The sequence below is a fragment of the Vicugna pacos genome, chromosome 4 (genome assembly GCF_048564905.1).
Source record: "Vicugna pacos chromosome 4, VicPac4, whole genome shotgun sequence".
Taxonomy (NCBI): Eukaryota; Metazoa; Chordata; class Mammalia; order Artiodactyla; family Camelidae; genus Vicugna; species Vicugna pacos.
In genome coordinates, this window is record NC_132990.1 from 78,967,119 (window position 1) to 78,980,595 (window position 13,477).

Below are 13,477 nucleotides of genomic sequence, written 5' to 3' on the forward strand. Positions count from 1 at the left end.
GCTTTGCGGGCAGAGGCCAGAGGGGGGGCCTTGCAGTGAGGGTCCTGTCACCGGGCGCCCCGGCTGCCCGCTCAGCGTGGGCCAGGCTGACCACCCGAGGCCCCAGGCCCCAGGCTGACCACCCCAGGCCCCAGGCCGACTGCCCCAGGTTGACCACCCCAGGCCCTTGGCCCCAGGCCCCAGGCTGACCACCCCAGGCCCCAGGCCCCAGGAAGGCCTGCTCTGCTCCCACCTCGAGTCCTCGCCCAGGAAGGGCAGGGGTGGCCTCTCCCCTGTGCCTCCGGGAGGGTGCCCACTCCCCCCAGTCCTCTGGCTCTTGGCCATGTGGCCTGTGACCCTCTCACAGGCTGGCCTTCCTCGCTGCAGGCCAAGCACCCCTGCCTCACGCCCAGCTGGCCTGTTGCTCCCTGAGGCCTCCTGCCCTTTCTGTCTCCAGTTCTCACGGCCCTAGCCAGGTCCTTGTGCATCACGGATGCTCAGCCAATGGCTTTCATTTACTAGTGTGACCTAAGGAGCTCCTTGCTTCGGCCGGCCTTGGGGCCCAGCGACAGGGATGTACTGCCAGGCCCTTCCCCCAGGCGCCCGGTCCAGGCTCACCAGGGGCCTCCAAGTCAGGAGGCCAGCGCCGCTGTGAAGGGCCTTAGCTGGTAGGAAAGGTGGACACTGAGCCAGGCCAAGGTTGAGGAGGGCACCTAACCCTGGCAGGCTTCCTGGAGTAGGAAGCACATGAGCTGAGCCCTGGAGGGTGAGTGGAGACCAGCCAGGCAGAGAGGAGTGGGAGGGTTATTTAGGTCCCTGAAAGAAATGAGGCGTGGTTCCCTCTGTCCCAGGGAACTCCCGAGAGAGCCAGCGCGGGCTGGCCTGGGGGCTGGGCTTGCCACACATTTCCAGGCATTGCCCTTGGCAAGGCTGACCGTCCAGAGGCCACAGTGCATGACCAAAGTGCACGGAGCCCGGGCAGTGAGGACGAGGGGCCTTGCCGCTGCGGCAGGTGCGTCCCGCACTGCTGAGTGCCCCTCCCTGTGCCCTGACAGCTCTCCTATGTGGACGCCGAGGGCAACCCCGTGGGCGTGGTCCAGATGACTTTCCTGCGGCTGCTGAGTGCCTCCGCCCACCAGAACATCACCTACCACTGCTACCAGTCGGTGGCCTGGCAGGACGCCGCCACGGGCAGCTACGACAAGGCCATGCGCCTCCTGGGCTCCAATGACGAGGAGATGTCCTACGACAACAGCCCCCACGTCCGTGCCCTGGTGGACGGCTGCGCTGTGAGTGTCGCCCGGGCGGGGCGGGCGCCGGCCGCTCAGTCTGCACGGCTTCCGGGCTGCGCTGGGGCGCGGTGGGGCCCCTCGGCGAGCGTTGGGGGTCTTCCCGCGGTGCTGGGCTCCGGAGGGCAAACTGAGGCCTGATGGCAAAGCCCCGCGGCGGGGCGGTTCCGCGAAGCGGGCTCGGTCAGGCGGGGCAGCGGGAGGGTGGGGCCGCGGCGTCGCCGCGGAGCAGGACTCGGCTGGACCAGGTTCACGCTCGCCTTCTCCGTGGATGGCCCCTGGGGCCAGGCTGGACTTCGCAGCCCTTTTCCCCCTAAGGATCTAGTTACAGCCCCTCAAGGCGTCCTTGGGGTTAGAGGTGCGTGTGCACGAGACAAGCATGAGGCCAGGGCACCCAGCAGAACGGCCTTCTTGAAAGCTCAGCCTCCCTCCCTGCTCCCCGGCCCCGGGCCTGGAGTGGGTCAGTCCTTCGGACGTGGTGGTGCCACGTGCAGACCTTGTCCCTGCGCACGGTCAGAACGATGCACTTCCTGGGGAAAGGGGTCCAGGGGCACCCGGAGCTCCGGCCGTCCAGCGTCTGTTCACGCTCCTGACGCGAACCCCGGGCTGCTTCCAGAAGGTCGCAGGGCACCACATGAAACTGTCCCTCCGTGCCTGCCTCCTGCAAAGGAACATGATCATAGCGCCTGCTTCCAGGGCTGTTCCGGGAGGAGCGTGCCTAAAAGGAGCTCACAGCCGTCCTTGCTGCCACAAGCCCTAGAAGAGCCCCCGTTCCTGTGACTGTGTTTAGAGACGGGCTCACTAGCAGAGGCAGTCAAAGTGGAGGCTGAAGAGAAATGGCGCCTCTCGTGGAGGAGAGGCTGGCCCTTGGGGACGGAGCCTGGACTGGGGCTTTGAGCTTCCTGGTGTCCACGGCAGAAAGGGAAACACTCTGGTTGGCCCAGGACACAGCATCTGGTAAAGGGGCAGGTTGGTTTTCCAGAAGAGGGGACCCTTCCCTGGAAGAGAAGGCTGGAAAAATGCATCTTATGAAGGACCCTCTGGGGTGAGAGGGCAGGCCGCCCCGGCTTCCTAATCCAGCTCAGAAAGCCTCCTCTAGTCTTTTTCAGTTGAAGTCTAGTCAATTTGCCATATTGTGTCAATCCTAGCGCACAGCACGATGGGCTCCCCACTCCTTAGAGCTTCCTGGGAAGATCTGGGGGCCCCCATTCCTCTCTCTTGGAGCCCCTTGCCCAGAAATTTCCAGCAATGCTGTCTGACTCAGAACCTGACCTCCTGGCTCTGCGAAGTTCCCAACAAGGTCCAGCTTGGACCAAAGTCCTCTCCCTCTGGCCCAGCGTCTCCTGGTGACGTGGGGATACTGACAGTATCAGGGGCCACGGCCCACTGGTTGGGCCTTTCAGGACGTCACCAGCCTCCATGCACCAAACGCCACTAAGAGCCCTGCCCACTCCTGGGTGAGAACCACTGATCAGGGTCTTCGCTTTATTTTGTGGATGCAGTGACCTGCCAGGGTCGTCAGGCTGTGGCAGAGCTGAGTCTCCTAACCTCGCTGCAGCATTCTTCCCACCATAGTCCCTTCCTGGCACAGCTGCACCTTGACTGCCTCCCTCTACGGGGAGCTCACTACCTCCACGGGCCACCCAGGCCCTGGTTGTGAATTCTCGGTGTTAGGAAGCTCTCCTGAGAACTGAGCCAGACTCTGCCTGTCCATCATTCCCACCGGTACGTCCCCATTCTGCTCCCTGAAGTCACACAGAGGAAGCCTGGTTCCAGACGGCAGTTTCTCAGCCTTGCAGGCCAGGTGACCCCTGTGTGTGTGGCAGGGGTATGAGGGATCCCCTGCGCTGTAGGACGCTGAGCAGAATTCCTGGACTTGGCCTGCTGGATCTTCCACCTGCTCAGTTGTGACAACCAGAAGTTCCTCCAGACATTGCCACATGCAGCCCCAGGGTCCAGGTTGCCCCTGACGGGGAGCGGCCATTCTGCAGGAAGGACAGTCAAAGATTTGGGGGAAGCTCCGAGGGCCGGAAGTGCCTGGCTCCTTCATCTCCACTGCTTTATCTGGAGAAGCCAGCCCTGCTGCCCAGGGGCCCCCAGGGCTGAGGTGCATATGAGACCCTGGCCTCAAGCTTCTTATAGAAAACTGACAAGGCAGATCCAGTTAGCTGCCCCAGCGCGGGGTCCTGGTGGTCCTTTCTGAGCTCTGTGCTGGTCCTCTGGGCATCTCCGATGCAGGACAAGGCCAGTCATCATGGAACATCCAGACTTGGCCCTCGGCCCAGGGGAGGACCGCTCCCTCCTCGGAACACTTTCACTTCTGGAGAGAAAAGAGTCTTGTCTTGGAGAAGGTGGAGCAGTAGTGACTCCAAACCCCGCTGATGGCGGGAACGGGACCAGCGGGGGGTGCGGGGAGGGGGGCTCGGCCAGGCAGCGCGGAGGCGGCCTCGGGGTGCTTCCGGGGAACAGCCTGGAGTGGCCAGTGTTCTGCTCGCCCCAAGCCCACCCCCAAAAGTTCAGCCACAGCTGGAAAAGCCCTGCCGCTCCCAGGCGATCGTGCAGGAGGCCGGCGCCCTCTCCGCATGCTGGTGGCAGGGAGGCCCGCCTGCCTGGAGGCCGGCCTGATTCACGCTAACAAGCGCCAAGGGTTGGGATTAGGACGCCGCCGGGGTGGGGGTGGGGGCTGTGTCGTGTGATGGACGGGCTGCCGCGGGGACAGGCCCTGCGGGGAGGCACAGATCACCGGGCAGGAGGCCGGAGGAGCCACACCACAGAAACCCCCGGGGGGCCGTTGCGGCCTGTGGTGGTTACTCATGCCCCAGGAATAAGGGGGGCCTGGGGCAGCTGCGTGCTGGCCGCCTGCTCACACACGGGCCCTGTAAGCGCTCGGGTGACTGGGCCCCCATCAATTGCAGAGAAACCACCCCACCAGCTCGGTGAGTGTGGGTGGCCCTCCGAGCAGCATTGACTTGCACCCTCGCTCCCTGACGCTGGGAGACAGGCCGGCAGGGGAGGGGTCGCCGCTCCTGGGGCCGACTCTCCCAGTCAGAAGCTGAGGCTCATGTCACTCCCAGGTTGCGCTGCCCGTGAACTCGGATGCTCCAGGGGCTAAGCGGGCTGGGCAGCATGGGGTGCCGACTTCTTCCAGCAGGCGCTCCTCCCCCGAGCCCCCCGTTCCCCGGGCCTCAGTCCGCCCTGCGCTCCTCTGTGGTGGGTGAGCCTGTGAACTTGGAGTCCTCTCTTCCAAGTGCGGCCCAGCCTGCTGGCGCCCCGGGAGGGCCAGCCATTGTTCCTGCTGTCTTGGAGTTCTTCCCTTTTGAACCCGGAACCCCTGGTTCCGGGGGCAGATCCCTGTGGAGCAGTGGGAGGAGGGGGCCCAGCTGGCGGGGGCGCGTTGCCTAGCCTGCCCACACCCCTCCCGGACTGCGGGGGCTCAGACGGTGTGTCTTGGGGTGAGCTGCCTGCTCCCCGTGCCATCAAGGACAGGGCGAGCCCGCCGCCCCGTGGCCCCCCGTGCCGGGGTGGGCTCTCGGGGCCAGGGTGGGTGTGACGGGCGGTCCGTTAACCCTGAGCCCCAGCTGATCGGCACCCCTCTCTCCACCCCAGACAAAGAAAGGCTATCAGAAGACGGTTCTGGAGATCGACACCCCCAAGGTGGAGCAAGTGCCCATCGTGGACATCATGTTCAATGACTTTGGTGACGCGTCACAGAAATTTGGATTCGAAGTGGGGCCGGCTTGCTTCCTGGGCTAGGAGCGGGAGCCCGCCCCCAGAGCAACCTCGTGACCTCAGTGCGCCGCCTGTGGGTGTCCTGGACAGTGAAGGCCCCTCGTCCCCCCCACCCCCGACCTCGTCTGCGCCCCGGCCTCGCGCCGGGCCCGCCCCTCACCCAGAGAGAGCAAAGGGAAAGAGCCGCGTCCCCACCCCGGAGCCGAATCACATGACCTAGACGTCCCACAGCCGCCGCCGCTTCCTCCGGCCCTTCCCTCTGCGCTGCGCTCCCCGGGGAAGGGGTCGGCCATGCGTCCTGCCCCGGCCCGGGATCTCTTCCCGGAGAGCCCACGGGGTGCGGGAGGGGCTGCAGTGTTTGGAGATCACGGCGTTTTTTTTTTTTAATTCAACTTGAAGATGTGCGTTTCCCCTGACCTTCAAAAGTCGTCCGAGGCCGGCCTTGCAAAGGTCACCCCGCCCTCCAGAGCCTCCGTCTTAACAAGATCCATTCACGGGCCAAATGTCATTCCGCACGTGCCTTTCAGATGGATTAAAGGTGCTTTTGTTTTTGTGAGTTTTAAGTAAATATTTGTATTGTATTTTCGTAACGTTCAGTGTCCCTGACTTTCAATCACGCACGGGAACCCAGCTGCAGTCCCACTGGGAGAATTGGACAAGCAGGCGGGGCGTCCACTCTGGGATGCAGTGCACAGCCCGTCTGCTTGGGGGTGGGGCATAAACGGGAAGTTTGCCAGGGCAGCAGGGACTCACCCCAGCCCTGAAAAGGCAGGCGCCAGTGCCCTTTCAGACACATTTTTGATTAGCTCTGGATTTTTGTTTTAAAGGGGAGAAAAAAAAGGATCCTATACATTGCCTTTCCCACGTACGCTTAGAGGAAAACACAGACTTAAATTCATTGCAACTGCTTCCTTGTTCCATTTTCCTTCCTGCAGAGCCAGGGCAGGGAGACCCCATTTCCTGTAGATGATGATTTAATGATAATTGGTGCTGATTTTTACGCTCCTCTTTTGTGGTGCTATCTGTTGAGATCTCCTTGAAGGCGGCACGGGGGGCACCTGGCCGAGCCGTGCCCCGTTCTCCTGTCTTCCCCGCTCCTGGCTCTCGCCCCCACCACCCGGGGTTTTGCCAAGGCTGCTGAGAAGGACGCAGGTCCGCTCGCTCTCCTCCCCGATAGCGGTGACGCTGCCCCGGGCCCAGGCCCAGGATCAGGCTGCGCTTCTGTGATTTGACAACACACACGCACGCGCCCCCACAGACGCTCTCCGTGTGGTCCGCGTGTGACGAACGTTTGTGGTGCTAATATCTGTGTTTGTTCCGAGAACTGAATTGAAGCTGCGTGGGGCGTCTCAGCTGGGCTGCCGTCGGCGTCTCGGCAGACAGACAAATGTGCAATGAACTCTGAGTCCCTCCGGGGCTGCCAGCGGTGCCTCGTCCCCACCAAAGCAATTTGGAGTTTTCCATCTGCAAATGTCCCCAGGCGCAGGTCTCAGCTGCGAGGAAGCTCGGGGCTGGCCGGCCCGTCCTGCCCCCTCCTCCTGGAGCAAGGACCGGGACCTGCAGGCCGGCGAGGAAAGGCGATCCCTTTACTGTGAAAAGCTGCCCTCGTGCAATGCCCTTTCCTTCCATGACGGGAGAAGCCAGACAGGCCCTCGGGAGGAGCCGTGATGGGTCCCGGTTCCGGTGCTGCCCTCGCCCGCCCTGCCCCGTCGGAACGTGGCTCCAGCCTGGGAAGCCCCAGCAAAGCACCCCGGGAGCAAGGGAGCACCGCCCGCGAGGCCTCCCCGAGGGCCGGAGACCCAGGCTCGCTCTCGCCGAAGAGAAGTCTGGCTTCGAGGTTCTCCCAGATCCTGGACGCCAGCGTCTGCCGACGGCCTTCTCCCTCATCCCTTCAAAAGAAAAGCCATATCAGAGCGGTGCCGGCCCGCGGCCTGCGGGCTCTGTCTAGGTCATGTGATTCCGTTCTGGTTTCTCGTCCCGCCCGAGTTCTCCTTTTGTTCTGTCAATCTTTTCCTTCCGTTGGTCCCTTTGAAGCCGTTGTGATTTGTACTGAAGTCAAAATGTGTCCCATTCTCCCCAGAACACTTGGCTATTGTGTATTGCAATAAAATTGCTTCTTATATTTGCAGAAATCCTTTTGGCGTAATTTTATTTTTTCCCCCTTAATCTATATAATCGGACACGTGGACAAAAAGTAAAAGCAGACAGTAAAAAGAAAGCCCACGGGGAAGATTTAAGACACTAGGCCCTTCAGAACAGAATGTCAGGTGACACGCCGTGCGTCCCCGGAAACTCCAGCAGACGTGTTCACACATTTTAACTGTAATGCCCGGGAAGGGTGTTCTTACGAGATTTTAAAGCTTTGTAACAGAGGAATAATTGTCACTGCTTTTCAATAAATCCAGTCTCCTGTTTCCACTGTCAACAGATGTGATTGACTGTCTTCTTAAGTGTGACCAAGGCCTTCCCCTGCTCAGACTGACATGTGGCCCCAGGCTCAGCGACAGTAGGAAAACTCTCAGGTCCTGGCAATGGTCACAGGAAGAGGAAAGGCGGCCCTGCCCAGGCCGCGGGAGCTCTTCCTCGGAGGAGGGGGCAGTGGGCCTCCCGCGGACAGAGCTGTTCCCTGGGGCGCCCTCGGGATGTGGTCAAGCACCAGGCCTCCAGGCTTCCTGGAGCATCCACAGCCTTGAGCATCCAGACCTCCGGGGTGTGTGGGGCGCACCTCGCCCTGGGCAGTCGGCGTCCTGGGGCCGGCCGCAGGTCCCCGCGTCCCCCGCTCTGCTGTCCAGCTTCATAGTGGGGTCATACTGCCCAGCCCCCGGGGCCAGAGTGGGGTGCGTGGCTCGTCCTGGCCACTGACCCTGAGCAGAAGCGCCGGCAAGTCTGATGTAGTGGTTCCCTCTCTTGTCACCAGCCATGAGCCTCCCCGGCAGGTTCCCAGAGGGAGCTGTCCCTGGCCAACCTGCCGTGCGCTTGCAGCAGGAGCCAGACACACATTGTCATGTTCAGCCCCTGACAGTGGGGACTGTTGTTGCTGCAGCAACACCTAGACTCCATGGCTCTAAAGCACGGTCCGGGGGCCAGCGGCAGCCGCGTCGTCTCCTTGCTAGCAGCGCAGCCTCCCAGGGCCCGGAGGCAGGCCTTCTGCACCAGACGCTTCGCAAGAGGCTGCGTTATCTGTGTGCTGACAAGGCCGCTGGGTGATTCCGGCGCTCACCTGGGTTGGGGATCCACTGGCCTGCACGGCCCTGGAGTAACAGGAACGGGAAGCCAGAGTGGGGAATTCCCTTCACAGCAGCAGCACGAGTTGGCGGGTCCTGCTGTCGGGTGTGGAGGCAGGGACTGTGCTCAGCGGGCGGAAGGCTCCCTGTCTCCAGGGACAGAACCCACGTGGTCAGATTGCTGTCTGCTGCCGGCGAGGGCTTGCGGGCAGTCACAGCGTGTGACCTGGGGAGAGGTCGCAACGAGGCCGGTGCCGCAGGCTGGGCGCGCTCGCCCGCGCTTGTCTTGAAAGGATGCAGGACGCGCAGACTCGAGGATTTTCAGAGCCGGAAAAGACAACTTCCTCAGCAGCCACTGAGACGCTAAAGACGAAACTGAGAAACGCTTTGCGGGACCAACGCCGAGTAAGCGCGTCCATCACAGGCGGGAGCAGCGCGTCTGCGGTGGAAGCCTCGGCGCCGTCACAGCACCCACAGGTGGCTCCGGAAACAGCTGGCCCTCCCGCCAAGCCGGCCAGGTCTGCAGCTGCCGCAGGGAAGCCAAGACGGGGCCCGCGGGGAGGGTGGGAGCCACGGGCCAGGCGCTGGCCCTGGGGGCCGGCTGGAGCTGCTCGCCTGCAGGAGGGAGGAGTCCTACTCGGAGCCACCAGCCTGGCCTGAGTCGGCCATCGAGACTTACAGTGACTCGCAGGCCGCCGGGGCCGCACGGGCCCTCCGGTGCCCCACAGTCTGGGTGAGGGACACCCGGGAAGGCCAGGGGCCGCCTCCCCTCACTGGAGGCAGGTGAACCTGAAAGGTGAGGGGCTGAGCCTGGGAAGAGGAGAGGGAGGAGGGTAGCAATTGAGACCGTCGGGTCCTGTGTGAGACCCCTCTGGGGCGAGGCCGACAGAGCCCCCGCTTCTCTGCGCCTCTTCCCTGACCCTGGAAACCTAGCTATGGAAGCTCCTGCCCGTGGCGGGGCTGGAGGATGAGAGCGCGCGGGTGCTGGTGCAGCCCGGAGCCTGGACTCAGAGAGCGCTCCCACGGGCGCATCCCTGGGGGTGGGAGCAGCAAAGCCGGACCACGCGGGTACCGCTCTCCCAGCACAGGGCCCCTCCCCTGCACCCACCATCACGTCCCCAGCAATTCACCCGCAGGAGCTCGCGGAGCACCCGTGGCCGCCCACACTGGGCTGGGTCTTCTGGAGATGCAGGCTGAGTCATGACACCGGCCTTTGCTTCCCAACTGGGAGAGGTGGGGGCAATGGAAATGATGGTGCCGGCGTGGGTCTCGACTGCAAAGGGGCTGAGCAGCCTCAGTGCCCGGCACCTGCCTCGGGAGCCCTGGAGGGATGGGCCGCGGGGCCCCGGCAGGAGCTGGGTCCTGGCCGGCCGCCTGCTCTTCAGCATCCCCAGGGGCTGCGTTAGTCTTTGCTGAATGAGGCAAAATATCTGTCCCCACAAAAAGGAAAGCAGGTCGTTGTTCACTGTCTGGAGCCGGAATTGATTCAAGCTTCCCGTGTTGGAAGAGACACTTCTGTGCCCCGCGTCTCAGCGCTGCTGCCCCGTGCCCTAGGGCGTCCTCGGAGAGGGAGGAAGGATGGAGGGCAAGGGCGAGTACACCCGCTCGGCCTGGGCAGGGGGCTTTGCTGCAGAGCTGCGGCCCCTCGCGCCAGGGGTCAGGGCGAACGTCTTTCCACATCTGCCAGGGCTCCTGACCTCCAAGAGCTGAGCGTGACCGCAGCCTGCCTCGGGCAGCGCCTCCATTTGGGTGGCGAGTGGGCGTGGAGACACCTGCCCGTCTCCGCCAACCTGCCTGGTTGGGGCCCAGGGGGGCTGGGATTGTACTGACTTCTTGGTCCAGGACAGGCTGGCGGCTGGGCAGGGCCTGAGCCTGGGAAAGCCAGCTCATCTCCTCCTGCGGGGGGACCCCCGCCCTCCTCCGGGTAAGGAGGGAGGAGGGGGCAGTGGCAGCTCAGGGAGCCTTCCCTCGGGGGAGGACTCCTGCAGGAACCGCGCTCCCCCACCCGCCTCCCTTGCCCCGCCCGCCTCTCCCACCCCCTGAAGGTTCTGCCACTGCGCATTCATTCATTCGATGGCAGCTTATCGAGGGCCTGCCCTTTGCCAGGCACCGACACCCAAAGCAGGGCGACAAGCACCACAGGTGGGTATGATTTAGCTGTGTTGACTCAAAAACGCGGTGGAGTGGAAATGGGAGCAAGGGAAAAGCAGGCCTGGCGACGGGTCAGGACTCCGAGTGCACAGCCCACCAGCGCCCAGGGCGCACGTAGGAGGGAGGCAGGCCGACCTGGAGCTGGAGGACGTTCGTCTGGACGTCCCCCAAGACGTGGTCTGGGTGGAGGGGCCGGCAGGACGCACCGGGAGCCCCAGCCAGGACAACATCCTTTCCGGTAACCCCCAGGAGCAAATCCTTCAACAGACCCACAAGCACAAAATATTCTGCCGCCCACCGCTCCCCCCGCAGCTGACAAACGGCTCTCCCGCAGACTCGGGAGAGCCCGTCCCAGGCGTGTGCTGGGGGCGACGTGCTCGGCAGCACGAGGACTTGCTGCGCCTTGGACTTTCTCAGGTTCGAAACTCCTAGACGGGGAGGCCTCGGTGGGCCGGGCTGTTTAAAAGACCCTAATTACGGGAGACAGACCAAGCGAGGATGCCACGTTCAGCGTTTGTGCTGTGTGTGGCCCCGTAACAAACTCCGCCTAAACGCAGAGGGAGGCAGCGCCCCGTGTCCTCTCACCCTTCCGCGGGGCAGCAGCCTGGGCACAGCTGGCTCGGCCCGCACCTCCGGACTGCTAACAAACCGCGGGCCGGGACCCGCGCCTGTGACTGAGTCTCAGCCGGAGGCTCGACCGGGGGAAGATTCCACGAGATGCGTGTTTATGGGACCTGAATGCAAACCCTGGGTGTGCTCCTCAGGCACGCGTTAGCCCCGCAGGCTGCGGACAGGGCGGCGGGGAGATGTCCAGCTGCCTGGTTTCTTCATCTGTCACACCCAGGCCGGGGGGCCAGATGTGACCAGGCCCGAGGGGCCTTCTGTGCAGGAGCGTCAGCACCCAGCTGCGTGGCAGCTCGCTTCCCGGCACCAGCCACACCTGTGCACCCGCTGTGTGCTGGACAAGCGATCTCAGGACCCTGGGCACGGCCCCTCTGATGTGACTCGGGGAGCAACTGCCAAGGGCCCAGCCCCCGCGAGGGGCGCAGCCCTGGGCCGGCCAGTGAGCGGACAAAGGGATAGGAGGACACCCTGTTCACAATGAGCTCAGGTCCACTGGCAGGGACTGGACTCCCAGCCAATACGCTGGGAACCACCCAGAGGTGACAGACCCATAGGCGGAGGGGCGTTTGGCCCAGGATGGGCTGGAGTGTGCGGGAGGAGGTGTGGCCGAGCCTCAGACCGGAGGGCGGAATTCAGGGATGCACAGGAGACGCCTTTGGAATTCCTCAGGCATGACTCTGTGATGCCAGTCAGTCTGTCTGTCTGCCTGCCTGCCAAAAGATGGGAATGCTTGTCAGTAGAACGGGCCCTTTGCCCTTGAAGGCTGGACGCTGGAGCTGGTTCTCTGACATCCGGAAGATGAGAAAGAAAGATGATTGGGGAGGGGCCATGGCTTGGCAGAAGGAGCCTCATTTTCCACGGCTGCAGCCAAGGCAGCAGGGGTAGGGGCATAGCATCAGGCCAGCTCGATCCAGCCCCCACCTTGGCCACGGCAGATGCTACAGGGATGTGAACACGGAGGGGATGCAGCCCCTGCCCTCGGGGGCCCACCATGTGGGGGAGACCCTCGTGCACATGGGAGTGGGGCTGTGGGGTGTTGGCTGCTTGTCCCCCAGCCCCACTGCCCATCGGGCACCCACAGGCCACGGTGAGGGGGCACAGACTCGTGGAGAGGGGTGGGGTCCCTGCAGACGGCCGCCATCAGAGGCTTCACGGGGCCGAGGACATATAGCAAGAGGGAACAGAGGGAGGATAGAAACCAAACAGCGCGATGGGAGACCCAGCACAGCCGCGCCAGCCGTCACACTGCACGCGATCGGCGGAGCCAGGCAGCGGGGGTGAGGACGCAGGAGTCAGGACGTGCAGCTGGTGGGAGACACCACGTCGGAACAAGCAGGTTGGAAGGGAAGAACGAAAACACTCAAACCAACAGGAGCCGTGACGCAGGCGCTTTCTGGAGCCTCGGTCCGGGGTCCTGCGTTCTCAGCAGCGCCTGCAGGAGCTCCCTGGTCCCACAACCAGGCTGGTTCCCAGTGACCCTGGCGGGTGGACGGCCCAGGCCGCGGGCTGGCGGACGGCGGGGGCGAGCGGGGCGCCTCACCCCAGCCCGAGGCACCCCCACGGGGCCCTCCGCACTCTTCCCCCGCCCCCACCCCAGGGGCTGGGACGAGGGTCCCCTCAGGACCGCAGCCTGTCTGAAGGTAACAGACACACGCCACAGGCATGGGGCCCCGGAGGCCCTGCTGGGCGGGGAGGTGCCGGCGGGAGCGGCCGGGGTGGACAGTTACCACCACCGTGTACGAGGTCGCGGGGTCTCAGGCTGTACCTGCGTCAGTGTGAGTGACCGCCAGTGGTAACTCTGCTTCCACTTCCTGTCTCAAGTTACATCAAACCTCACGTTCTGTTGGGGCCGTGCCATCGCTCATCTGATCATTGTCTGTCTTCTCTCAATAGAGCAGCTTCCAAGCGTCTTGGGACCACCTTCTCTGTCCCCCCGCGTCACAGGCCCAGACCGGCGCCCGGCACATCGCACAGGCGCTCACTGAACATCCCTCTTCTGTCTGCTGCGGGGCCAGCAGAACTGGGAGCCAAATTCCTGTGCCCTGGCCCAGGGACTGCCTTTGGAGCACCAGGGCTGCAGAGTTCTGAAGTTCTGGAGCAGGAACAGCCCCCGAGGGCAAGGCAGCCAGTCCGTACAGGGACAGGAGTGTGAGGGAGGGGACGGCGTGTCCCGGGGCCCGGCCAGAGCCGGGACGGCCCCGCCACGTGAGGGTCCTTGGCTTCCCGCAGGAAGGCGTCCGGGAGCCAGCCGCAGTCGAGTGGGGGTGGATTTACTCAGAGACACACGCTCCACAGACAGAGCGCAGCCTCCCAGAGACCAGAGAGGGGGCCGTGCCGAGCGGGGGCTGGCGTTTACGGGCTGAGGACCATCGTAGGCTGACAGGTGCGGGGGCGGGGATTCCCAGGAATCGGGCCTTTCCTGGTCAGCCCGCCCGGGGCGTCCTGGCGCCTGTGAGGGCCCTCCCCCTGCTGATGTAGTGC

General features: G+C 63.8%; 1 protein-coding gene across 2 annotated transcripts in view; it reads left to right on the forward strand.

Annotated features, from left to right (window-relative positions):
• Positions 1 to 5,587, forward strand: part of COL5A1 (collagen type V alpha 1 chain) — a 146,827-nt gene extending 141,240 nt beyond the window's left edge. For both annotated transcript variants that reach the window (XM_072960518.1, XM_072960520.1), the window contains exons 65-66: positions 1,035 to 1,268; positions 4,875 to 5,587. In XM_072960518.1, the coding sequence (XP_072816619.1) occupies positions 1,035 to 1,268; positions 4,875 to 5,021 (381 nt within the window). In that variant the 3' untranslated portion in view covers positions 5,022 to 5,587. The remainder of the gene's footprint in view (positions 1 to 1,034; positions 1,269 to 4,874) is intronic.
• The last annotated feature ends 7,890 nt before the right edge of the window (positions 5,588 to 13,477 follow it).